Source organism: Dermochelys coriacea, chromosome 7 (assembly GCF_009764565.3).
Source record: "Dermochelys coriacea isolate rDerCor1 chromosome 7, rDerCor1.pri.v4, whole genome shotgun sequence".
NCBI lineage: Eukaryota > Metazoa > Chordata > Testudines > Dermochelyidae > Dermochelys > Dermochelys coriacea.
Window position 1 is genome coordinate 43,649,171 of NC_050074.1, and position 26,164 is coordinate 43,675,334.

The 26,164-nt window shown below is 44.2% G+C and overlaps 2 protein-coding genes across 8 annotated transcripts in view; one reads left to right on the top strand and one right to left on the bottom strand.

Moving 5' to 3' along the window:
• The window catches only part of NT5DC2 (5'-nucleotidase domain containing 2), a 68,561-nt gene extending 48,644 nt beyond the window's left edge, over positions 1–19,917 (top strand). The window contains exons 11-15 of one of the 4 annotated variants that reach the window (XM_043518239.1): positions 2,839–2,925; positions 5,467–5,607; positions 6,995–7,059; positions 8,072–8,344; positions 17,141–19,917. In XM_043518239.1, coding sequence (XP_043374174.1) covers positions 2,839–2,925; positions 5,467–5,607; positions 6,995–7,059; positions 8,072–8,333 — 555 coding nt within the window. In that variant the 3' untranslated portion in view covers positions 8,334–8,344; positions 17,141–19,917. Of the gene's footprint in view, positions 1–2,838; positions 2,926–5,466; positions 5,608–6,994; positions 7,060–8,071; positions 10,390–11,663; positions 13,224–17,140 lie in introns of those variants that run through there. The other 3 variants (XM_038409592.2, XM_038409591.2, XM_038409590.2) reach the window with 3 other exon arrangements.
• STAB1 (stabilin 1) overlaps positions 13,299–26,164 on the bottom strand; it is a 103,265-nt gene continuing 90,399 nt past the window's right edge. For 3 of the 4 annotated variants that reach the window (XM_038409579.2, XM_038409577.2, XM_043518235.1), the window contains 12 exons: positions 24,193–24,300; positions 23,017–23,210; positions 22,205–22,349; positions 21,057–21,190; positions 20,149–20,314; positions 19,524–19,630; positions 19,073–19,192; positions 18,612–18,764; positions 18,353–18,472; positions 16,582–16,728; positions 14,939–15,037; positions 13,299–14,026 (listed from right to left, as the gene is read on the bottom strand). In XM_038409579.2, coding sequence (XP_038265507.1) covers positions 13,976–14,026; positions 14,939–15,037; positions 16,582–16,728; positions 18,353–18,472; positions 18,612–18,764; positions 19,073–19,192; positions 19,524–19,630; positions 20,149–20,314; positions 21,057–21,190; positions 22,205–22,349; positions 23,017–23,210; positions 24,193–24,300 — 1,544 coding nt within the window. In that variant the 3' untranslated portion in view covers positions 13,299–13,975. The remainder of the gene's footprint in view (positions 14,027–14,938; positions 15,038–16,581; positions 16,729–18,352; positions 18,473–18,611; positions 18,765–19,072; positions 19,193–19,523; positions 19,631–20,148; positions 20,315–21,056; positions 21,191–22,204; positions 22,350–23,016; positions 23,211–24,192; positions 24,301–26,164) is intronic. The other variant, XM_043518236.1, reaches the window with a different exon arrangement.

The following is a 26,164-nucleotide window of genomic DNA, read 5'->3' on the forward strand; positions in this document are numbered from 1 at the left end:
TTTTCCTCCCCACAAGCATGAGAAAGGTTTCTCCCCAATCCCATTCCCATGGAACCAGGGAAAGGGGTGGGTGAAGAACTACTTTCACCTACATGGAAAGAGAACAGGTTTTCTTGATAGCTTTTCCCCTGAGGATCCAGGGGAAGGGGTTGCAGAGGTGTGTGTGTGTGTGTGTGTGTGTGTGTGTTCTCTCCTCCCACACCCAACCAGTGACTTTGCTCAGGATTGTTGTCTCTTCTGACTGCTAGGTCAGTCTTCTGCAGCTACTCACAGGTCATTACCTGAACCAGCAGAAAACAGCACACAGATCACTGTTTCTACAGTATTGATGCTTCTCCCTTTCCCATTCCACTTCCCCACACCAGACTGTGCTTAGAGCATTACAGGGCAGAGTCTGAATGGTGCTGTTACCCAGAAAACTGTAAAATCCTTGAGACAATATCCAGAGGCAACTGTTAAGTTCAAAGACAAAACTGACATTCTAACCAGCCATTGCAGTGGTTTGGTAACGCCTCTTCACTATGGCACCACCTTGCACTTCCAAATCATTTTGTAAGGTCTCTAACTTTTCTACATTGCAGCCACCAGTTCCTCGAGTACTGTTCAGGGTTGAGGGCAGGGGGAGATGGAGGAGGGGAAAGAGTCAAAAATGATCTGGATGCTGCTGGTTAGTTCTGAAACCTTTTGCAGCTGTGTTTTAAAGTCACTTATTTCAGCTGTTGGGCTAGACATCTAATCAGCTTCCTCTCTGGCATGTTGGAGACTGTCTTGTTGGACATCAGCAGCCATGAATGAAAAGCCATGAATTTGTAGTCAGTCAAATGCAGGACTGGTCGTAAGCAATCTCTGCATAAGAAGAACGCTTAAAGCTGGATTTTTTTTTTCCATTTGGAGTAGTGATGAGAAAATGGGCTTTCAGTACATGTCCTGGCAATTGATCTTTACCTGCTTGTTAAAGACGTTATTTTTGCTACACACATAATTGAGTAGTAATGATGAAGGCTCAAGGCATTTCCTTAGGAAGGCCTATTTCTGTACCATAGGCATTCAATACCAAGTGAGCATTGAGCCGCGCACCCCCGGCGCCCGGTTTGCTGGGGCTACTGCAGGGCGAGAAGGGGAAGAATCTATAGGCTTCTTTGCAGGCATTGTCATCACTAGTTAAGTAAAAGTTAATGGGGTTTATGGATGATAGATTTTGTAGAATAAATAGTACAGTAACAGGTGGATTGACTTGAAAAATCTTCTTCAGTTGGTTAATATAAATCTTTTCTTTTGTTTTTTAAATAGTCTTGGAACCAAGTTATATCCATATGTAACCAACCATATGATTTTAACACAGTGATGTTCTCACCCTCCATCCTCTTTATATTTGTTGCACTCGCTCGTTGCCTTTTGTCTGACATTCAGAATGTAAGCTCTCTGGGGTGGGGGGATTGCATTTTACCATGTGACTGTCAGAGACTGATTTCCAATTAGGCACAGGCATGTGCCTAGGGGTGCCTAAAAGTTAAAAGTGGGTTAAAAGTTTCGGTTTTTTACGGCAAAAACATGAAGGTCAGCTGTAGCCGGGGGAGGCGTGGCGCTGAAGATGCTGTGCCTAGGGGCGCATAAGGTGTAAATCCAGCCCTGCTGACTGTACAGTGTTTATGACATTGGAGCCCTGACTGAAACCTCTGGATATATATTTTTTAAATTTAGGCCCAGATCCTCAAAGGTGTTCTAGGCTCCTAAAATCATTGATTTCAATCGAAGTTAGGAGCCTAAATACCTTTGAAGATCTGAGTCTTAAAACCTAAAGAGAGAGGATTCTAACAATTATCCTGACTGTCTAACATACCATCTTACTAAGAATGTTAAATATACCACCTTTCTGACCTATTCAGTCTGGTAGCTCTAGTCTTCCTCATGTCTGCAGCTGCTGCCCATGTTTTCCTAATAACAAAGTAGAGAGGTTATGTGTGACAATCGGCAACAATTGCCAGAAACGTGTAATTGTGCACATGCTATTCTAGATGTCAGATGGGGTTTGTCTAAGCTGATGTGAAGCCTGGAGGACTTTGCTTTTCCTTCTGAGGCTTTTCTGACTTTTTGTAAACTAAATGAGCTTATCCAGGGCACATGACTGGAAAAGCTTTCCAAAGCAACTCATATTCTAGTTTGAGACATTCTTGACTGTAGATAAAAATGCGTGTGTGGGAAGCCAGACAATCTGATTAGAACAAGGGCAAATTACATAAAAGGGACAGGTTTCAGAGTGGCAGCTCTGCTCGTCTGTATTTGCAAAAACGAGAAGTCCTTGTGGCACCTTAGAGACTAATACATTTATTTGGGCATAAGCTTTCGTGGGCTAAAACCCACTTCATCAGATGCGTGGAGTGAAAAATACAGTAAGCAGTACATATAGCACAGCCCATGAAAAGTGGCTAGTCAGTGCATGAGAACCAGGAAGTGAAACTTGATTATAAAAGTGAAATTAATTAGTCCTACTCCACCAGTTGAATGAAGTGCAAAATATAAAAATGGTGCAAATACATTGACTTTTGAATGATATTTGTGTTTTAATACTCGAAGGTATTGCCAAAATAACTATCACACTGGTGCATTGTATTCTCAAATGCAGCTAGCTCTTTCTGGAGAGATTTTTTAAATGTCTATATATTAAATTCTCGTGAAATAATTTAACGTTACATTGTCTTGTTAGAAAGTCAAGTTACTTTGAATACTTTGCTTTCTTGAACTCCTTGACAAAACAGTGAAGTGTCATCACTTGCAGAGAAAAATTAGGTGTTGGTTTATATTCACGTTCTTGTTTGTTTGTTCTCCTTCTCTTTGCAGGGAAATTTGTTTGATTTTCTAAGGCTAACAGGTTGGCGTGGGTCCAAAGTACTTTATTTTGGTGACCATCTGTACAGCGATCTTGCAGTAAGTAGAACCATGTCTGCTTCTGTTTAATACCAACACTGCTGAATTTTTTGGTTTTTATTTATTTATGTATGTATGTATGTATTGTCTGCTGGAATTTAAGAAGGACTTAATTCTTGTCATAATTTTATCCTGTTTTTACTAAGATACCTTTGCATTGATCCAGGTAGAACCCTCTGCTGTGGCTTTTTTAACTTAGTTTTTCTGTTTAAGTGTGTTTTGAATTTATTGGAATCAGAATATTCCTATGAGAAAACAAAGCCCTGTTGAACTGAAGGGTGGCTGTGCGTAGGGAGAAGGTAGCAGATAGCAAGAGACTGAGTTTATAGGAATTGCTCAGGTCAGTAGTTCTCAACCTTTCCAGACTACTGCATTCCTTTCAGGACTTTGATTTGTCTTGCATACCCCAAGTTTCACTTCACTTAAAAGCTACTTGCTTACAAAATCAGACATAAAAACATGAGTGTCACAGCACTGTAGTACTGAAAAATTGCTGAGTCTCTCATTTTTTACCATATAATTATAAAATAAATCTATTGGAATATAAATATTGTACTTACTTTTTTTCAGGGTGCCTGATCCCTGCCGCCCAGGTCTGAAGCATGTAACCTTTAGTTTTGCAGGGCCCGCTGTGGCACAGGGCCCTGGGCAATTGCCCTGCTTCCCAGCCCTGAACGCTGGCCTTCACTTGCAAACCCTCTCCGTCCATCCCTCCCCTCTCCCCCCCCCCAACCTGTCCTGCAATGGTTGAGAAACACTGAATGAGGCAAATATCTAGATGAGTTGATGTATCCCTGGAAGACCTCTGCGTATCCCATGGGGTATGCGTACCCCTGTTTGAGAACCACTGGCTCAAAATCTTTCCATCAGCAAATATTGGAGGACAAAGTGAGTAGAATGGAGCTATGTTACCACCACTGTGCGGAAGGAAAGAAAGCAGTGAAGAGAGATGGATTGGAAGATACAGTGGTGATCTCCCTTTTCATGTTAATTGTTGCTCATGATTAGGGCTTTGTTTTTGTCACAGAGGTTGTGGAAGTCACCGATTCTGTGACTTCCTGCAACCTCTGTGACCTCTGCATCAGCTGGTGTGGCTGGCCCCAGGGACTGACCGAGCAGCAATCCTGGGGGTGGCAGGAGCAGCCGCAGTTTGCCAGTTCCCAGCAGCAGTCCTGGGGTGGCTGGAGCAGTGGCTGGGGAGGCTCCCTCCCTCTATCTCCCCCCCTCTTGCCCCCCGGGCGGCAGCTGGAGCAGCCACTGACCTCTCAGGCCTCTGCTCCCCACCTCACCCCCATACACACACAGCTGGTGCCACAGGCTTCCCCCCACCCCAAGATTCAATCAGGGGTATTTTTAGTAAAATTCATGGACAGATCACAGGCAAGTGGGGGGGGGGGAGAGCCTGTGACCTGTCCATGACTTTTTGACTAAATATACCTTTGATTAAATCGTAGCCTTACTTATGATCTCCTTTCTCAGTTGTTTTGGTATCCCCACTATGCTTTATCTTACCCTATCTTTTGTTGTAATACCATTGCTTACTGCTCATCTTATTCCTGACACTGACATGCTTTCATATTGTTTGGCAGGTACTCATGCTATCGTTCAATTATGATTTTAGGTATCTGTGGTTTGTCACTGACTTTTTTCATAGATTATAAAGCCAGAAGAGACCATGTGATCATCTAATCTGATCTTCTGTATAACACAGTCCATAGGATTCCTCTGAACTAATTTCTGTTGGGTCTTGATTGAAAAATTCTCAATGATGGATAATCCACTGTTTCACAGACTGCACTACCCATTGGGTTTTATTTTCTGTGTGGTTCATCTTCTCCAGTAACTAGGAAGGCATCAGACCAAGTGGATAGTTTTGGCTATTGTGTCTGAGCTTCTGAGGCTGTGCTTTTTAGTGTTCACGGGAATGCTTCCCCTTAAGCACCACTATGTTCTAGATCACTGTACAATACCTTTAAAATCTCCCTTCCTCCACTGCCACACACAAGGGGTGGACATTTATTTATTCACCTACCCACCCTGCTATCAGAAACATCCCTCAGGATTCACTCAGAAAGCTTTGTGATATGCTCTGACAGGTGTACTCAGTTATTACCTGCGTCTGTGTGTCGGGGGCACTTTATAGAAAACTCTACCCCTGGCATTAAAGAATGGTGATGTAGCCCTGCAGTCTAGTGCAGAATTTGATTACAGAACAAGGGGTGGGGGGTGTGTGTGGAAGAGGGAACCAAGTGTGTCATGTAAGAGCCCTCAACTCTGAACCAATTTAACTGCCCTGGTTTTGGAAGAGATTAGCAGAGACCTCTATTTTCCCTGCTCTACAAGAAGCTGAGGGCACCATTACAATGATGGTCCAGACCCTGTGAGCCAGTATTTTCCATAGGATAAAAACACTAACATTCAAGCCAGTGACACTAAATGGAGCAAAGCTGCTTTTCTGAAAACTCTAGTACTATTCCTCAAAAACCACTTACACTTGAGAGTGTTGTAAGATAAAGTGTAAAATTCTGGGTTGCTTTCTAGGACTTGATGCTGCGTCATGGCTGGAGGACTGGAGCCATTGTACCAGAACTGGAACCTGAAATCCGGATCATTAATACAGAGCAGTACATGCACTCGCTGACCTGGCAACAGGCACTCACAGGGCTGCTGGAGAGAATGCAGGTAAGATGGAGCAGAGCCAGGCTAATGAGTCTAACTAGTCTTCAACTCTCAGAACTAGGGTTTAGATTTTTGGCTTGGGTCAGATTGCATTTGGTCTCCTTGTGCCCCTGTAACTGGACCATTCTGATAAAACTGCTGCACGACATAGTATTACTACTTGTCTATGTTCCAGTTAGCTCCCAGACTAGAATAGCAGTGGTGCTTTATGAATAAGAATTTAAGCTAGTGTGGCAGAGGTGGAGTTGCTGGTAGCATACTTGTTTGTTTTCATGAGGAAATACAATTCCTTCTACATACTAGTCTGGTTGTACATGGGGATGGGTGTCTACTATGCTAGCAGGTGAATAACATATCCTCCAAAATATGTTCCACATCCCGCTGGTCTCATGGCAACCTGAAGTTCTAATTAACCATCTCTCACTCCTTCTCCAGTATCCTTTCCACAATTATAAAAGTGAGTGGGAGGGCTAACTAGCAGAAGAATGTTACTCTGATTTGTGAAATAAAACAGACTGGAAGCAGCTTTTCTGTCTGTTGCTAGGCTTTCAGTTCCACTAATTTAATAAATGATGGCACTTTTCATAAGATGGTGCTAGTCCTAAAATCAAATCCCTGCTAATGGAGTTTTTAAATCAGTGTAGGTTATAGATTCCTCTGCAGAGCTCAAAGAATGGTTTTGCATGTTATCTGTTAACTTGCTAATCATGACTAAGAAAGCAGTGGGTGAACACTTACCTTTCATCTCTGAAGACCTGAATTTCAGTCTGGCTTAGTCTCAATAGGGGACTGGGGAAAATGAGTTTCTGAGATGCACAAGGCAATTTAATGTCAAAGAAATTCATAGGTATCAAAACTGATTGGAGGAAGATTGCCCTGTGCATGTGCTATGGCAACATCAAACCACTGCTGTTACTGCTTCCCTCTTTAGTCACCTAAACTCCTTCACAAATATAAGGCAAAAAACCCACAGTGTATGACTTAACCAATGTTTTTGTGAGGATTCTTTGTATCTTCCACAGACATTAATATGCTATAAGCAACCAACGCGCTCTGCTAGATAGTGTTGGGGGATTAACCAGTGACTTGTGGTTTACTCTCTAAACCAAGTAGTGCATAGCTATGATGCATCTCCTAGAGCACAAATACTGGAGAGTAAAAGCAGGGAATTTGGTGGATTTACAGCCTGTCTCACAATTTGTATTTTTTCTTAGTCACTGACACTTAAATTTTCTCCTTACTGTTGACAATTGTAAGAAGTTGCTGAGCTCCAAGGGCCATAGACAGATATCTGCCAGCTAGTTGATAGTGGCACTATCACCTGCAGGAAAAGGATTTGAGAAAAGTCAGTGTTTAGATTTAACTCTTTTACTGGGCTTTTTTGTTCTAGATGTATCAAGATGCAGAATCAAAGCAGGTGCTGCTGGAATGGATGCAAGAGCGTCAGGAAATTAGGTGACTCAATGTATCTAAATCTGAGAGTGCTTTAGGATGAGCATGCAAACTTCCCTTCCTCCCAGAATATTCCTGTGGAAACTCTAAATTTGTAAATATGCTCCTATGAATGTAGATATCTTGAAATCAAGGTTTGGATCTCCAATGCCTAGTTAGTTTCTGATGATTGTAGCTAGTGAAGCAGTGCAACTTCTAAAAGTGAAGCTGGGCTGAGCTCTATCCTTTATTCAAAGGTCTGCTGTAAGATATTTCTCTGTGAAATCTAATAGAATTTTTAAGCTAGCTACACAACTATTTTTTCACAGTGCAGAAAGTATTGTCATTACACCTGCATTCATTCCATTGATGCAACCATTTAAATGACGGATTACACTCCAGATTGTTTTCATTGCTATCTATATTTTTCCATCCAAAGAAGCTGATTTGGCAAGTCCTTACTCCCATGAGTAAGTGTTGTAGGCTCCAGGCTTAAAGGCAAAAACTTTAATCTTCCTTGTTCCCTTCAAGAGCTTGGCTAAGGAGCCTACTCACCATTTACTTAGATGAAACTAGGCATCTTGAACAAACTTGTTTCAATTCAGCCCTGATGAGTCTTGCTTTATCCTGTTAACATTAAAGTTTTTAAGCAATATAGATAAATAAATTTCTCCCACAGGGCAGGACTTCTCCACTGCCAAGTCATTCCATGCCTGCCATATATCAAACCATTGTCTTCATCCTCCCTAAGAGGAAATTGTAGCCCTTGCTGCTTACGTTTACTAGGTCCATTAGTACCATCACTTTGGGTAATCTTCAATCAAGATTAGACTCCAGTAATAATCTCTTGCTGTCTTTTCTATCACAGCTTAGCCCATAAGGAAAGTACCTGCCCTGGTGTTTTTGGTACCCTGAAATTTTAAAGCCTTGTGCAAAGTATCTGTTTCCAAGGTCTGAATTGTCAAATTAGTTTCAAAATCTCTGTTAATAATTTCTCTAAATGTTAGCCTGTGCAAACCAAGTCCTCTCCTTTCAGGTCCCTTACGAAGAACCTATTCAATCCTCAATTTGGGAGCATCTTCCGAACCTTCCACAACCCAACTTACTTCTCTCGGAGATTGATCCGGTTCTCTGATATCTACATGGCATCCATCAGCTGCCTGCTGAACTATGATGTGAACTTCACCTTTTTCCCCCGGCGCACCCCTCTGCAGCACGAGGCGCCCCTCTGGATGGATCAGCTCTGCACGGGTTGTATGAAGACCCCCTTCCTGGAGGAGATGGTGCACATCCGATGAAGGGAAAGTGTGTGAGCTGAACTTTACAGTAATGTAGTGCTAGAATTGTTTGTACAAAGGGTCAGGCTGTTTGGCCATGGATTGTCTATCGTTAAAGGTGATTTTAACACGGGTGTGGGTTGTGCTTTGTCCCTGACCATTACTGAACCTTGCCTTCCAGCACTTCCAAATATCTACCTTGCTAACAAATTGGTGCTTAAGTTAAATGGAAGGGAGATATGACTTGACTATTTTAACTAGCAAAGCATTCTCAGAATTGGGTAGGTAGAAGTAAAACAATCACAGCAAGCTGCATTTCATGAGCCCCTAAAGTTTTTAAAACTCCATCTTCAGTCCCTGCCCCAATTCTGGCCCCAATCTTCTTATGGGGTAGCTGAAATTAGGCTCCTAACACTGCAGTTAGGCACCTTAGCTAGAAGTGGCCCAATTCTCAGAAGTGCTAAGCAAACCCACCTCTCTTCTCTCCTATAAAATTAAAGCTTTATTCAGCGCCTCTGAAAGCTGATTTTAGGCAACCTAACTTTTTTGAATGTTTTGGTCTCTGAATATAGTGGCTTTTTTCCTTCACTTATAGAAGCAGTTCAAAAGCTAAGATCTTGACACACACTGCCTAGAAAGTGCGTTTTTGCAGCCTTTGAAACTAAAATCATGTACTTTCCATCATTTGCCATGTCTTTGAGGATTGTTTTGAAAAGCATTGAAGCTAAATTAATCACTAGATTATAATGGATTTTAAATCTTTGATTATGTCCTAGTCTTAAATATATTTAAGTCAACACTTAGTTTTCAGTGTTAAAATTTATTTGCTGGAAAAAACAATTAAAACACTACCTTAAGTGACATAGCTTTGTTTACAGTAAAGAGGTTAGAGCTCTCATCTTTTCAGTAAGATGAGCAATGCCTTTTGTATTTGCACAAATTGGGCCTTATTCTGAAGTCATGGGCTGGTGTGAAGCTACACCATCCCCAATGTAAAACTGAGATTAGAATAAGGCCTATTTGTATTCTTGACTCATCAAGGCTGTTCTGACAGTTGTGGAAAAGATGATTCTGAATCAGTAGCAGGAAGTGGGGGGCAGCAATGAAGGATAAATTGTGATCAGGCATGGAGAGGTAGGTGAATCTTGTGTTTAAATATATTTTTCCAAAAAATGAAACCAGTATTGTTGACAATGGATGGGGATTACTTTATGCCAAATGTCTTTGGGTAGGAGACGGTGATTTCTAGCTATAGCTCTTCCTTGGCTTCTGTTTAGTTAAAAAATTCACAATGACAAACTAGATTACCTTTTTTTTTTTTTTTTTTTTTTTTTTTTTACGAGTTTAGCATGTCTGTGTAACTGAAGGGATGGAGCCACAGGAGTTAGAAAGGGCCTAAAAAAGAAATTTTTGAGCTATGCTTAAAATCCAGGCATGCTGTTTATTTCCATTTAGAGACACTTCAATTTAGTGGGAGAAGCAATTAAGTAGCTAACTGCTTTTCTGAAGAAAAGGCATACAGCCTATTTTAAGCCTTTTCTGTAGCCCAGCATCATCTCCCACAATTCTGGTATTCAGTTTAGAATTGCAAGGTTATGGATGGAGGCCCCAGTCTAGGCTCCCGCTTGCCACCTCATCTTTCTTTTTTCTGCCTTTCTCCTTCCCTGCTCTGGGGCTGAGCAGGGTTGGGTTTGCAACTGCAGGAGCCTCTGTTGCATCACCTCCACCTCTCTTTTGGAAGGGAAGAAGCACCCCTGAAAGCACCATGTGAAAAAAGGATGCTCTCCCAAGCTGACAGTGAGGGAAATGTGACTAGGAGGACCTCATCCAGCCATTCCAGGGGAAGTCTGGAATGCAAGGACAAGAGGTTTGTGGGGCTCAAGTGCCCCACCCCTCCCCCATTTTGAAGTGGATGCCAAATGCTGTAGGGAAAGAGCTCCTAATGAGCCCCCCCTCTTCCCAAGTGCTGACCTGGCAGAGCAGGACTCAAAAGGCAGTTTTTAGAAGGCTTCAGGTACTGTGGAAGGCCACAGCAACACACCTACATCCACAAGCAGTAAAAAACAAACAAACAAAAACCCCCACAAGGAGCAAGAAAAACTATTCACTGCTTCACCCTCCTGTGCTGAAGAAGGGGAGCTTTCTGACTCTTAATCTGACAGGACTAAGGGAAAGCTCAACAATGATTTATTTTTGGTGAGAAGTTTTGAGTCTATGTTCAAAAAGGTGTGGATCAACAATCCACAGTATAGATTCAACCCTGCTTTGGAGATCAAGCCTCACGGTAAACTTATCCCCTCAGGCTGAAATTCCCCTCCCCTGCCACGCCCCCCCCACTCGTCCTTTGTGGATGAGAGAAGAATGGGACAGGTTCAGTAAACTTCTCTGTCCCTCAAAGGTGGCTACTCATTCTAAATGGGTTCTAGGCTCAGCTAAGTTTGCCTCCTCTTCAGGGAAAAAGCTGGACAAGATAATGGCAAAAAATGGTGCAAAATCCAAACAGTCCCTTCCATCTCCACTAAGTGCTCTCAAGAGAGAATATAAACCCTCTTTCAGGCAGACACTCCTTAAATGCTCTAAGGGAACATCTTGGAATGAAGGTTCAGGCAGAAAGTACAGAAGTGGTTGTGCAGCCTCCAGCACAACTTTTTGACAATGAACAGATTTGCCTCCGCCCAGAACCCAGAATTCCCCATTTGTTAGAGGACTGGTAAGTGTTAACCTACAGACAACATGGGCCAGGGAGAATTAGAGCCAGGGATAGTCCCAAAAGCCAAGGGCTCCACCCCATCCATTCTTCATTTGTCTTCCAGCTTGAGGGACTTCAGAAGAGGAAACAGCCCTGAGAACCTATCTGTCTTTCAAAAACATACAGGGTCTGTGTTTCAGAGCCATCTTTGACCCCTTTCCATCGAAAATGACAAGGACTTGGCTTTTCCAAGTCACCCATCACTAGATGGATTAGGCTATGCCTTGCTGAGGCCTATAAGGCATTAGAGGTCCTGGGAAGAATCCAGCCAGACTCCATGACATGGCTGCCAATCTCATTGGCAGAACAAACAAGTGCCTCCACCTCAGAAATCTGCAGAGGAGACCCTTAGTTATTGGGTGACACCTTTATAGGCCATTACAATGTGGACTTTGTCATCTGCAGAGGCCTTGTTTTCCAATAAGGTGCTGATGGCAGTGGCAGGGCATGTTCCTCTTAATCCTCCTTACTTTTGTTCACTGACATGTCTTAATGTCTTTTCTGCTAGCAGCATCTCCCCCAAGCTTATCCTGTAGGCTCTCTGCCTAGTGCATTGGGTTTCCTTTGAAGTTCTTTGTTACTGATATTTTTTTTCTACATAGGGGCTGCAACTGTGAACCGACTCTGGGAGCTGCTGAATGGAGGAGCTCAGACATAGGATTGTAGGAAACTGCGGAAAGGAAATTGATGTTTGAAATTTTCCATTCAGTGTTAGGGCTAAATTGTGGTGTGTGAGATGCTAAAGATTACTGTATTCTCCCTCATACTATGGCAGCACAGCAAAGTGCATGATTTCCTTTACTGTGTGTAAGATATGTTGTAGGAGAAGTACTTGCTTGCCCCAAAGAAATCAGGGCAGAGTCCCCCAAGCACCAGCCCTGGAGTGTCAGCTTCTGAGGAAGATGGATTTGGTGGGGAATGCTAAATAACTTATCAAGAGCTGTGAACTGACTGACGCTGCAACATAATGAAAGTTGGAGTGTTTATCATGGTGGAGCCTTGTTTTCTATGTACAGTAGCAAAAGGTCAAGCTCACGTTGGAGCACCTTTATACTTAATCTGTAGTTTTGGTACATGAGACTTGGGCAGCTAGGGGAAGTATAAGAGGAACAAAATATCAGTGGCTATAATTACAAGAAATGGCATCTTTCATCTTGTGTGGGAAGATACAGAAATTTGTAATTTCACCATTCTACATCACAAGTTTTATCTGGGCTGAGAACATTACTGGGGGAGAGTATTAGGCTAGGTGAACTTCATTTTAAAAACTACATTTTAGACTTATTCCTATACAGAGAATTCTTAGTGCATGCATGGCTTTGAAGTGGAAGGCTTTATGTGCCTAGTAGACAAACTGCCAGTGGCTTATTGCTCTGTGCCAAGTTTAAATCCCATAGCAGCTAGGGAAAATGTGTAAAATAATCCAATGCCATAAAACAGTGTTAATGCAGCAACTGTGAGGACAATAGGTAGAATAAAATGTTCTAGAATATCTTTGGCAGTGAGTAGCAACTCTAACCACAGTTGGGAATATGATACCTCAAGTACATAAACAGGGTACCTGTCCTGGTGACTGGATGTTAAATGGCTTCTTGAGTGTGTGTTTGTTTTTGTTTTTTTTTAAACATTGAAACTATTCCATCTGTATGTTTGAACACCAAAATAACTAGCATTAATGTAAATAACTTGTTAAACATTGCTCTATCATTTGAATACTACTGCATTCTCTAGTGATGTCTTGGACTATCATGTTGTGATCTGTGACCCTGGAATTGTAATGTGTAAGCTGCAACAGAAGAAGGTTACCTCTCCTGTAGGAGCATCTGCCATGTTATGTTGAAGATAGTGGTGGCAACTTTACCACTTGACAGACTGGGCATCCTCTAGATGCCTTTGCTAAGACAAATAGTATAGCCACCCAAATTTGATGTAGTTGGTATTCAAATAAATAGGAAACCCAAGTGGATGTTTGTTACTCAAAATGCTGCCATGATGGCTCTCTGAAAATTTAATACAGCAATGGCTGTTGTGTGGTTTGAAAATAATTTGAAATGTAGCATGTTGAAGTTCTTGTCTAAATAACTTTCTGTAGCTCATTGTGGTAGGTTCTTTTATTTTAAACTTGTATAGAAGTATGGTAAATAAAGTATCATAGCATGAAATAATAGTTTACCATCTGGTTTCACTTAACCACTGCAATTCTAACCCCCTAACAGCTGAGAATCTGACAGGGAGACTTGTTCTAAAAGTGCAGTTTATTGAAGAACTATACTAATCAGTAAAACAGTGCAATGTGCACAGACTTCAGTCTAAGCCTGTTTGGGGAGTCATCACTTGATTAAAGCAAACATACCAGTTGAATAAAAAGCTGTTTATCATGCTCACCAGTTTAAAGGCTTAGAATCATTAGGTTTTCTGGCCAGACTGTTTGTTTTTCGAGCTATCAGATGCTGTGTGCCACTCCATCCATATTCTATTTTATATATGTAACTTAGTACTACATAGTCATAATCCTCCAGGGCTGACTATATTTTACACATGGTACTATTATTTTAAAGCAACATTCTTCAGATGTATGTAGTGAACTTCGCCTCCTACAGCTATGAAAGAATATCAGTGCAGAGCTCCAAGTGGCAGCTTGGAGTCACATGTTCGCTGTTCCAGTGAAGGTTTTCTTAGCTGCATCAACAAGGACATTCACTAGTCATCAAAGTAACTGCAGGTATGTATGTCTTAGGGTAGTTCAACTGAGGTATCTTAGCTGATGAGTTTGTTTGGCTTACTGTTAACCATTAGCTCACTCTTCATCTGCTTACCCCTTGCAGGACATGTGGGCAAGCTCTACTTAGCACTAGCATGCAGCAAGAACATGATGGTGGTTTATTTTCTCCCTTTGTTTGGCTTGCTGTATGCTTTACTCAAGAATTCTGTGGGTGTCTGATAAATCTTCCCCCCTGAAAGAATCCTGAAACAGATACAAACTGTTAGCATGGTCCTCAGCTGGCTCCTAACTTGTCAAACACGTCCTTTAAGATTCTAAAGTTAACCCTTGACTCACTACATGTTTAGCAGCAAGAATGCAAGGCTGGTTTCCTATGCAATTCCATTTCTGAAGTGGATTAAGAGAGTTCTCATTGCCCTGACCCTACAGTGAACATCTTTACTGCAGTCTTCCCTACATGAAATTGCTATAGAAGTAGTGGCAGCTGTGCTGGCAGTAGGTTGGGGTAAGAAGGGGACATCATCCTACCTCTAGACTGCTCTCTCCCCTGCAAAGCCTGAGTAAATAGACTAAGAGAAGAAGTTTCTCATTGGAAGAGGATACTGAGCCCTTGCCCACTAAAACCCAGCTGTGGTTTCTGCCATCTAATTCATTAAATCAACATTGAAAACTTATTTACTGATGCTTTTAATTCAATTTATAGGTGCAGAGTGCTTGCTTTTAACATAGTTAAAAATGCCACTGGGAGTTCAACGCCTGGAATAAAGCGAGAAGAGATTCCCCTTACCCTAGGTCAGGTCTACTCTTAAAGGATAGGCTGACCCAGCTCTGTCACTTAGGGAGTTGGATTTTTCACACAGTTAAGCCGTTTAAAGCCCAGCGTAGACAGTAGGTTGACAGAATAATTATTTCACTGATCTAACTATAGTGATGGGGGAACCCTTGTAGCAAGTGACTAATCTGTTTAGACATGTCCAGAGATTCCTCTCCTGTCTAGCTCAAGCAGCCCTGTGATAAGTGCAGATTAAGGGTTGTTTTTACACCCTTACAGAATCCCATTCATCCCTACCAAGCATGAACTCCCCTTCCCCCCAATTTGGTTAGGTTTTAAACAAGTGGTCTTACTTGTTTTGTTCTGATGAAACATTTTCTTACCTCAAATGGTTCACACATCAAGCTCTGGGCCCCAAAGAGAGGATTTGGGAATGACACTAAGGGCGGCTTCCTGGCCTGCTCTTCCTCTTCCACGTCAGCCTGTGTGCAAAGGTACAAGAGATTAGGTATCGATCTTCCCCATCCTCTAGAGGTAAGTTCATAATTACTGAAGCCTTGAGCACTTCTATGGTTCCTTGCATTAACAAAGTAGTGAAAATGAAATTGAATTACAGACTCTAGTTAGTAAGGCGATGGAGTTTTTTCTTAAATATAAAATCTTTTCCAAGATGCACAGAAGGTAATTATTTTTATCAGTTAAGGGTAATTTGATCCATATTGCTCATTTACCTCCCACATGGGTTTCCATATTTCTAGCTTCCTTCTCCCCATACCCATTTATACCTGTTACCACACAATAATACAGGTTTAAGGTGCTTAGTGACTTTTTAACATGTTCCATTGCCTAGACCAGACTCTTTGGTAACCTCACTCTAGTTTAAGCTGTAATTTACATGTCTGCAGACACTGCACTACAAATTATCCAGTTCTTCCCATAGTGGCTAAATCATAGGCCTGGTCTACATAGCTATAGCATGAGGGTCAGGCTATGCCCCAGTATAGACCCAGCTAGGTCAACAGAAGAATGCTTAACTTACCAGCCCAGTGGCGTTCCTATAGCACAGGAAATACAACTACTGTGACAGCAGGGGTGTCCACACTATAGAGTGGCATAGCTATGGCACTGTAGTACCTACAGTGTAGACATGGCCCTAGTATTATGAGTTATGGGGGCAGCAACAACCCCTCGTGAGAAGAGAATGTTGCAGTGACCCAAATTCTCCTTAGGCCAAGTGCATAGGGCTGTAGTAACGCACCTTCATAAGCTGTGACCTATAAACTGGAAGATCAACTACATCAAACAATCCTTTATTGCAGCCTTCATAGTTATCCCCCATGTCCCTTGTGCAATGGCTGTCTTACCTTAAAGAATTTACTTGTAGTTTAAACCTCCCTTCACCCTCATGTTTAATAATTTTGATTAAAAGTAGGTGAGTGTCTCACTCAAGCCAACTCTTCAGGCTTGTATACATGGTGCAGTAACATGCACCGATTGGCCTGTGTAGACCCTCATGGCACACACTAGGGAACTTTTAGGATGTGCCAGCAGTGGCCAGTTAGTTCATAACATATCTGTGTGCATTAGAATTTGCTTCATGTAGACAAGCCCTTAAAGATGAGAATTCTTAGTGCTTCTCCATCCAAGTTCTTTTTCCAGAACTACATCCTGGGCAGTAGCCTTACAACAAGTGTAACAGATGGAAATATGGCTTGGAAAACTTTCTCAATGTTTTTATGGGGAAACTATTCATCCATGTCCAAAGGTCACATGTAAATGTGACTCAACAGTGAGAGGTTAGCTGCAGGCTGACATTTAAATGCATCAGAAAGCAAAAAATCCCACAAGAGTTCATAGCTGCATGCAGTCACCCAGTTTGGCTACTGTAACAGCTTGAGCTCTTATGCATATGACCATTGCTGTACGGATAACAGAAATGGCTTGTGCTTTAGTGAGAGAAGCTGAAGCAAGGTGTTTTTTTTTTGTTTGTTTGTTTTTTTTATAGTAAATATACTTTTCTCCAAACCTGAAAGTAGTGGAACTGGAATCCTGGGGTTTTTATTTTTTGGTAGTAATAGGCCACGCCAGCAACAGCTAATAGCAGCAGCACTACAACAAGAGCTGATGTTACCCCGATGGTCACAGGCCGAAATGATTTTGTAGCATTAGTAATCTGTAATAGACACAATAGGCTGTCTTAGTTCTGTGTTTAAGACAGTTCGTTATTTATTTTAAGACAACTGGTGTGTTTAAAAAAAGCATTAACTAAACTTTTTCACACCTGTGAAATAGAGAGCGGGCTATCTGGAACATTTATGCAGGTTTTTATTTCCCCTGTGTGCTGCACTCATTCCTGATCTGATCCCATCTTACACACACAACTCAGCTTGGAAGTGATAAACTATGTAGTAGAATAAACCAGTTAGTCCACTATCCTACAACTGCCCAGAAGTTTCAAAAGAAGCTATAATACATGTATTATAACATATATGTAACACTGATGCATCTCATCATTACTATACTGGTTACCTTACATTCCGTTTTTCTCTGTTGTGATGTAAAGTTGTCTCCTCTCCCCTTTGCAGATTTGGGACATGCCTTTACTCAGCACTATTACAGTTTCAAGGCACGCAGCAATAGGCCGAATGAGAGGAGATTAGCTCTTTTTTTTTTTTTGTTGGCTGGGGGACACAAAGAGTGCATTTTTCAGACTGATGCTATTTGTTGGATTACTTAACATGGGCCTAAGTTTTTGTACTGGTGCCACTTGTTTGCTTCATACTGTTCTCAATGTTTTATAGTCCAGTCATAGCAATGGCTATGCAATACATCTAAAAATGTACAAGTACCACACTCTCTCATGTCTTTGAACTGGCCATTAGCTGGTCCTCCTGTCCCTTAAAACAGCAGGTAGAAGGTGAGGAGGGCTGCTCTGCCATGCAGTTGGAGGCACACCTGCACCAGGTAGGCAGAAAGGTTGCCTGTTCCAGCAATGATCAAGGAGAAGAGGAGGGATCTGTAGGAGCAGAGGACAGACCTTTGCCAGGAAGTGAAACACTCAGGTATAGTTCTGTGCAGGGAGGAGGGAGTAGTTGGTAACTAACACACATCAGAAAGTTCTTCTGACCTCAGATCATGTGTATATATACATCGCCTATTATACTACAGGATAACTGACTCAGTATGCAGAGCCATTCACACCAAATTCATCCCTGTGTTGTATATCAATACAGTAGGTACATTTTAATACCTAGCAGCCTCCACCCCAAGATCTCAAAGTACTTTAATTTAGCTTCAACCTACTTGTGCCGTAGTTAAGTATTATCTCCATTTTACCAGTGGGGAAACTGAGGCACAGCAAGTTTACATTACTTGCACAAGCCTCAGCTGTAGCCTTGTGCCCAAATGACCAAATAATTCTTGCTTTGCCCTACTGGGATTTCCTGCCATGGTACGCCATACAGAATGCATCAGATTGGCTATACGAAGACACACACTAACACAAAGGTCCATTGATAAAATTCTACAGGCTAGCGACTTCTAAGGCAAGCGCCCTACCCCTACCAAGCTCTCTCCCTGCTTTCCACATCACAGCTACCCCAAAGAGTGGGATCCCAAGCTTGAGTGGCCTCCGTCTGGTTCTGCACTGCAGCAGTGCAGCGTACGGCCAGGCTGCACTCTATTTAGTGAGACACACACTGCAACACCGGAGGGCCTGGGTGAGCGCCCTGAACGGGACTCGTCCTGTTCTTAAACCTGCCCTTTAAACTCGCAACGGAATTGAACAAGCAACTTGCCTGATTCAGGTGCACAGGCTGCTGAGGTATCCTCAGTGGTCCCTCGATGGCATGAATGATTCCATTGAAAGTCAGAATGTCCCACTGTACTATCAGGGTGTTGTTAACCAGTTTGGAACCCTGTTACAAGAAGCAGCAGCAATATTGAGGGACTCAATGTGAATAGATTTTAGAAAAAGCCTTTTTGGACAGGAAATGCTACCCATTACCGAGACACAAGAGAAGCTGGATGAGTACTGAACTGGCCCAACATACTTACAGGGGGCTGCGTGCTATTCAGCAGGGGAGCATCTGCAATGAGAAGGTTGTAGCCGGAGCAGGAAGGTATAACGGTACCATTGGTGAAATTGGAGCTCAAGAGGAGAACATCACTCAGGGAGACGTGGAGCTTCAGCTCCTCCCATGTTAATTTCTGAGAAAACAAAGTTTAGAAATGAGGGTGAAGCAGAGTCAAAAGCAGGGGGAAAATAAGTCAGGCATTTGCTGCTCTTTCAACATTTCAGTTGTGCACTGTCCAATGAGTCAATGGTGAAAGACTTCTTGGAGTGCAGTGTAGACAAGGCGCCAGACTAGTTCTTGCATTCCAAGCAAAAGAGAGCCAGAACAAACCCACTTAGCCATGCTGGAGCATGTTTCCCTAATCCTCCAAGGAAGCAACAGCACTGTATTCAAATGGCTATAGATTCTGTGTGGCCAGTCATGAGAATCCCATATTCTCACCATATTGACCCCAAAGCCAGAATTCAAGGGTACAAAGAGAGTTTTATATGTGGTGTCATTGGAGAGGAAGTTGAGGAACTCAAGTCCATCTTGCGTGGCGTTGGTGTAATCCAGTAATATCTGGAAGAGAGAGAGAGAGAATCCTAAGTGCCAGCCTGAAGCTGTGGGTTTGTCAGAACATTCTGGCCAGCAGAACCCAGGAGATGTCACATGAATTCTCCCCACCTTTGCTAGAATAGCAGAGACATTAACTGGCAATGAGAGGTAGCAGCTTGACTCTCCCACAGGGCATGGCACTTCAGAGAGCACACACTCTTGTCTTCCATTTCAGTGATTTTCCTTTCCGAACCTTTGCGATCTGGGGATTCCCTATTAGTCACTTTTTTGCTTTACTAAGGAGCATGTCCCTGCCCACTTCCCCGGCTAGAGGGAATGTGGCACCAACACTTACAGAATAGAAAGTTGAAAAGTTGGAGTGCTCAGCCAGCACAGCCAGGAGATTTCCACTGCAGGAGTAGCCATCTCCAATGAACCCATCTCTACAATTACACCTCACATCTGCAAAGGGGAGAAAGATGTGAGCGGGACAGGATTGGGTGTGAGCTCTTCAGACAACAAATACACTGAACTATTGCTTAGGATTTCTGTCCATGCAGAAGGCAGCTGGTCCAGTAGATAGAGCTCTGGACTAGGAGTCCAAACCCTGGCTTCTTTGCACCACTGCGTAACCTTGGGCAGCTCACTTAACCCAGTACCTTAGTTTCTCTATCTGTAACAGGGAGGCTCAAAACACTTACTTGCCTTTGTAAGGCACTTTGAGATCTCTGGTGCTTTATGTTATTAAATAAGAATGTTCAGGGCATAAACCAATGTAGTGGAAACCGGCAAGCGTAGCATTTACAGAGAGAAAGCGTATTGCAGATGTGTTGGGTAGATTTTCCCCTTGACGCTGTGGTGTGTGCATAATCAAAAGGAGCATAAATTCTTGATATAACACACGCTTTTGAGATACAAACGTGTGTAATCACATTCTCTGCTGCAGATTCCAACAGAGCCAATACTGAGTCTCTCCATACCTTTAGCTCTGTAGCAGAAAGCATCCCACCTCTCAGTCAAGTTTTTTCGGGAGCCATAATCCACAATGCCAATGTGGTTGGAGCCACAGCTGGGGGTCGGGTATACAGTTGGGTATCCTGCAGTGCCATTATTGAGCCAACCAACTAAGCACAGATGGAAACCCATCTGCAATAGGAAAAGAAGTTGCCCAGTGAGAGACGGGATTGTATGAGCCATGAATCAGTTTCTATAATGGCACTGATTCATTTTAGTATTCTCTACTGAAAGCCCTATATAAAGGAGATACTCCTGCCCTCGTAATTCATATACTGCTCTCTACTGCCTAGCCTGGAAGGACATCATTTTACTTAGGCAAACAGAAACCTGATGCTTCATTGGCATAAAGCATTATCTTTTATTGGGCAAGAGAGAGACAACCAAAGTTGGTCCAAAAGTTATTACCTCCCACACTTTGTCTCGCTAATGTCCTGGGACTGATACGGCTACAACACCAGTGCATACTGTTCATTTGCCTGGCATTTATCCACCCCATCAAAGCACATCATCATCAGCCCCACTGTTCTGGGGCACTGTGGCTCATACACAGCTTTAGCGCGTTCCCATCACAGAAAAAGAAATGCAAGGCACCTGGCATTTTGAAGGGATAATATCTATTGAAATAGCTAATGGCCATGACAAAGGGCATGTGACTGGTGTGCCCAGCTGTTGTAATGGACACACTCAGAACCCTGTATAAAATAGCACTTGCCCTGGGTTGCTTCCCATGTTGCTGCTAAAGCTGGGATTTCAACCCAAAGGAGAGGTGCCAAAAAGCCAAAACGAAGTGGATCACTGAGCCCATCACCAAACTGGCGCTTTCAGGCCCACTGAGGTACAAGAGCAGGCTCAGCTGTGACTCTGCTTTTACCTGCTGAGCTGCTGAGAGCTGTTGGAGAGTGGCCAAAGCAGCGTCTTCAGCCATGCAGGCAGCCTCAGCCTCCCCGTAGGTGAAGTTGTACTTCCCTCTTGGCGATTGGAGGTGGAACACGCCAACAGTTTTGTCTGGAAAACAACCGTGCCAGTGCATGTCACTTCACAAGGAGCTCTCCAGAAATACAGGTTCAGGGCCTGACTGGGAGAGATCCCTCTGATCTTACATCCAAAAATAATCTCAGGCACAATTTTAGGGGCATTCGATTATTCCTGCAAATCAGCAAGGTGGCTGCATCTGAAGATCCAACGTAATATATATTTATAAAGTGCCTTTCACCTAGATCCTAAATACTTATCTAAACAAATGTGTGTGTGTTTCTCACTCTCACACCTAGAGAGCAAGGGCCAGATTCAGCAGCTGTTGGACACCACATTGGCAATGCCAAGCAGCCAGTGTACACCACTGAATCTGACCTTGCAGACCTAATCTACTTTTGACATTTTAATGGATATATACACATACCAGCAGGGTTATCTATCATTAAAATACAGCCACTTCTGGGGGGGAAGATGGAAGCCATTCTGCACCAGTGCTCCCTAACTCCATACTGGTTATTAGGATCATAGAATATCAGGGTTGGAAGGGACCTCAGGAGGTCATCAAGTCCAACCCCCTGCTCAAAGCAGGACCAATCTCCAATTTTTGCCCCAGATTCCTAAATGGTCCCCTCAAGGATTGAACTCACAACCCTGGGTTTAGCAGGCCAATGCTCAAACTCAACCTAGACTCAGAGGGAACAGCACCACCAACTGACCCAACACCAACACTTCATGCTGCATGAGGGCTTTTCTTCGAGTCTCTTCCAAGCAGCCTGACCTTGTTTAACTTGTGAGATTTTACACATTAACAAGTGACAGAGGCAAGAGAGTGGGAATTTTATGGGACCCTTGAGCCCCCACTGGATCTGAGGTAGAAATCTCAGGGGAGGAAACACGCTTTTTGTCTGATAGAGCCTGGGGTCGGAAAACGGGCTACCCATCTCCTCTGTGCGGCGTGGTCTGAAATAAGCGGTAACAGAACCACCTCTGCCTCCCCAACTCCTGTTTTCTGAAGAGGAAAGTGGTGGCAACAAGGACTCGTACCATGAAAGTGCAGATCAGTGCAAATGGCCTCGGGGTGGCAGTGCCCGTTCTCTTCCAGGCAGCGGTTGGTGGGCGGCACACCTTCCTCCAGGCACTGGATTCCGTTGCCAACATAACCCGCTTTGCACTCACACTTCCGAGCATTCTGCAACATAAAGGAATCCCCGGGGCAGCAGGGAGGCCAGTCCCAGCGCTCGGGCACCCCATGACCTCCGGCTGAGGCCTGGCTGGTTCTAGCAATGGGGTTGCCGACCATCCTGAAATTTCTGGGTGGAGTTTGACCGTAACAGGACAACCTCCTGTCTTGCAAACCCAGGTTGAACTCCTCCCTGGGCCTGAGAAGTGGTGTGATCTGGCAGTGCCACCAGAGGCCATAATCGCAATGTCACAAGGTGACCTAGTGGAATATGCTCCCAATGTGGTGGCCTTAACCCAGAGAGGGATGGGCTCAGTCACTGCAGGGGACAAATCCCATGTCCAGCCAAACTTCTCTGTCCCCTAGAGTGTGGTGGGAACAGTTTAAGCAGAGAACACGCCATGCTGTATGGGGAGGAATGCTAACCCCTGAAAGCTAGCAGCAAGGCAGGCTTCCCCAACCTTCTGAGTATGGCACATGGTGACGAGAGCCCTGGGGAATCAGGCGGGTTGAATGGCTGGGGAGGCATTGACTAGAAAGCTATTGCTCATGCCATGTAGACTAGCTGCTGCCATTGCACCTGTGTGGTGGTGCCAGTGTTCCTCATCCATCTCAATGCTGTTCCCACAACATGGGCAGGGCAGCCAAATGCTTTTGGTGTTCACGACATACTTACTGGCCCAGTGCTGATGCACAAGGCATGCTCGCTGCAGTCTCCATTCCTGCCATCCGCACACCTGTCTATGGGGCTGCAGACGTAGCCATCTCCCTGGTAATTCGGTAGGCAGGTACAGGAGAGCTGAACACCCACCTGAGTGCAGTTGGCATGCTCGCTGCACCCTCCATTGTCATCCCGGCACTGGTCAATCACTAAGGCAAGAAAGACAGTTCAGCCTTTTAACTCAGCGGGTTTTACAAGGGCCTGATCCTCCAGCCCTTGTTAAGCAGGACAGTCTGCAGTGTGACTTCGGGAGGGTCCTGAATGGATCGATCTTCTTTCACAAATACCTTTTTGTTTTTTTCATACCACAATTAATTAGCAAACTAATGGCAGTGGGTGCAATTAGAGAGTAGCTGTATACTGCAACGTGCCTGGCAGGAATAGGAATATTGCACTATAATGGATACAGGAGCTGGTATTTATTACTGGCATTCCCTGTAGATTAAACAGATTGTATAAATTAAGGCTGAGATGGAATTAGGCATCCAAATCCCTTAGCAGATTTGAAAATCTCAAACCTAAATACTGATTGGTTAATAACATCATGCACTGTGCCATTTAAATACAAAGCACCTGCATCATTCCACAAATTGGGGACTCAAACATGCGGCCTGTGGGCTGCGTTTCCTGCAGCCCGCCATAACTCCCCCCGCCGCCCCGCCTCCACCCCCCCAAGCATGCTGCATCCCCGCTCCTCCACCTACCTCCCAGCATTTCCTGCCACCAAACAGCTATTTGGCAGTGCTTAGGACTTTCCAGGAGGGAGGGGGGAGGAGGCAGAAAAGAGGCGGGGCTGGGGCGGGGACTTTGGGGAAGAGATTGGAATGGGGGTGGGCAAGGGGTTGGAAGAGGCGGGGCAGGGCCTCATGGAAGGGGTGGAGTGGGGGCAGCGGGGGTGTCAGTAATGCAGCCCTCAGGCCAATATACTAGTCCTCATGTGGTCTTCATGGTGATTTGAGTTTGAGATCCCTGGTCTGGATGATTAGAGGAGTAAGTGTTATTTCCCCCCATCTTTCTTTTGTCTGATACCACCTTAATTTGTCTTCATTCTCCAAACTACCCACATCTCCACATTTGTCAGAACACTAGAGATTGCCCAGCTCAGGCCCCGGCCATATGCTCCAACTGTACCTGTGCAAGTTCTTCCATCTCCTTCATAATATAAGTTGCATTCACAGATATTATCAGCTCGGCAGGAGGCATTGGGGTGGCAAGCTGGGGAACACACCGGCGTTGCAGCTAGTCACAGAACAAGCCATGCAAATCAGTAGGTTGCACTCTGCATGCAGACACATCTCCAAGTCCTGCTGCAATCTTTGCTCCACCCTCCCACTCCAGGCTTGGCACAGCTATGCTCCTGCATCTCCTGCATCTCCCGCCACTCCCTACCTCAAGCTGGGGCTGGTCTCCATGCCTAGTTCCTCCCTCCTCCCACTGTGACCTTCATACCCTTTGGCCTGCAGCAATATCCCTCTTTCCAGTCCACCACACTCCTCCCGCTTGACCCCATTTCTGTCCCCTGGCTCCCCATCAGTGCCCTTCACCCCACAAGCTGCCTAAACCCTCCCTCTTGCTCAATTTAAATAAAAATGAGAACTCTCCGGATCATTCACATCCTAACTTCCTGTATCTTTGTTCCAATCCTAGTTGCCCAAACCCTCAGATGTCGTTATGGGCCAGCCAGGTCTCCAGTGGAGACCAGCATTCTGTTTTAAAAAGCCAACTTTTCCAAAGTTTTTTTGAAACCACTTTCCTGCTCAGATCATCTTGAACATGATCACATCTCAGGGCAGGCCTCAGGGGGCACATTTGGGTTCTTTAAATCAATGGGTTCCCAAGATACAAGAAAAAAAATCCTCTTCTTTGAAGCAGATTGGAGCAGGATCAAGTCTGCCTTAGTCTCTGCAGAGTTAGGGCCCTATGCAGTATAATAATTCAGGGCCTGATTTTGAGAGGTGCAGAGCCCACACAACTCCCATGGTCTTTATTGTGAATTGATGGTGCTCAGCACCTGGCAGGATCAGGCCTTCAATTCCCACCCAGCACTGAACAATCACACTTTGGGGACTACCTGCCCCATTTCAGAGCTCTTCATGGGAATATTATAAGAAGCAAAGATGTTCCAAAGGGAAGGGTTGTTCCAATGTTCAGCTCAATGCTGTTCTCACTGTAGCAGTGTATGGCAGGGATTGTTTGGCTCAGGTTGCCACGTGTTCTATTGCACCAGGTTCTGCTCCTTAATACCCCCAGATCTACTCTATGAATTCCTTGCCCCTCTTTCCACACGGTTCCTCCTACTATGTCCAATTCTGGCTGCCACTGTTGTCTACTGTCAGCATGTCCATGGGCCTTAGCTAGGCGTGCTGGGCCAAATTATCAAACTCAAATATGGGGGTCCAAACAGAAAAACATGTGAGCAATTGCAGCTGCCTTCTCACATGCCTGGAGTGCTGTCCAAAATCTCTGGGTACAGACAGTCTGCACTGCAGCTGGATTCCCAGCTCAGATAGACATTCACACACTAGCTTGGATTGAACTAGCACCTAAAGTAGCAGTGTGGCCATGTTGGCACAGGCAGTGGCTTGGGCTAGCAGCCCTAGTGTGTTCCCAGGAGGTCAGGGGGGATTGGGTGTGGGCAGTCAGCCTGAGCTGCCACTCGCACCAAAGGCCACGTGGCTATCTTCAGGAACTAGCTCAAGTCAAGCTAGTGTAACCCATCCCTGCGTGATGTGGTGCTCTGTCTCCCTCTAGTGGCACCTAGACTCTAGAGATTGATGAGTCCTCTACAAGCTTGGCTAACAGCCACGTGGCTTTTTGCTCATGCAGTAGAGACTCATTCATGAAGCTTCAGAGATCCCATGTTCTATGCTGTCTGCTGACAACTGGGGTTTATAGGCATTACACTAGCACAGGTATATCTACCCAAGCTGGGGATACCACCTCTCAGGTACTGTGTCCAGACTCCACACTCGCCTCATTCAGATTTCTCCTACAAACTCACTTCCACAGCATCAGCTACAAAACATAGTGCTTGTACTCCAACCCAGCCACAAAACCTCACCCCAGCTGAGGCACCAGAGCAGAGCTGCATTGCAGCAACGTG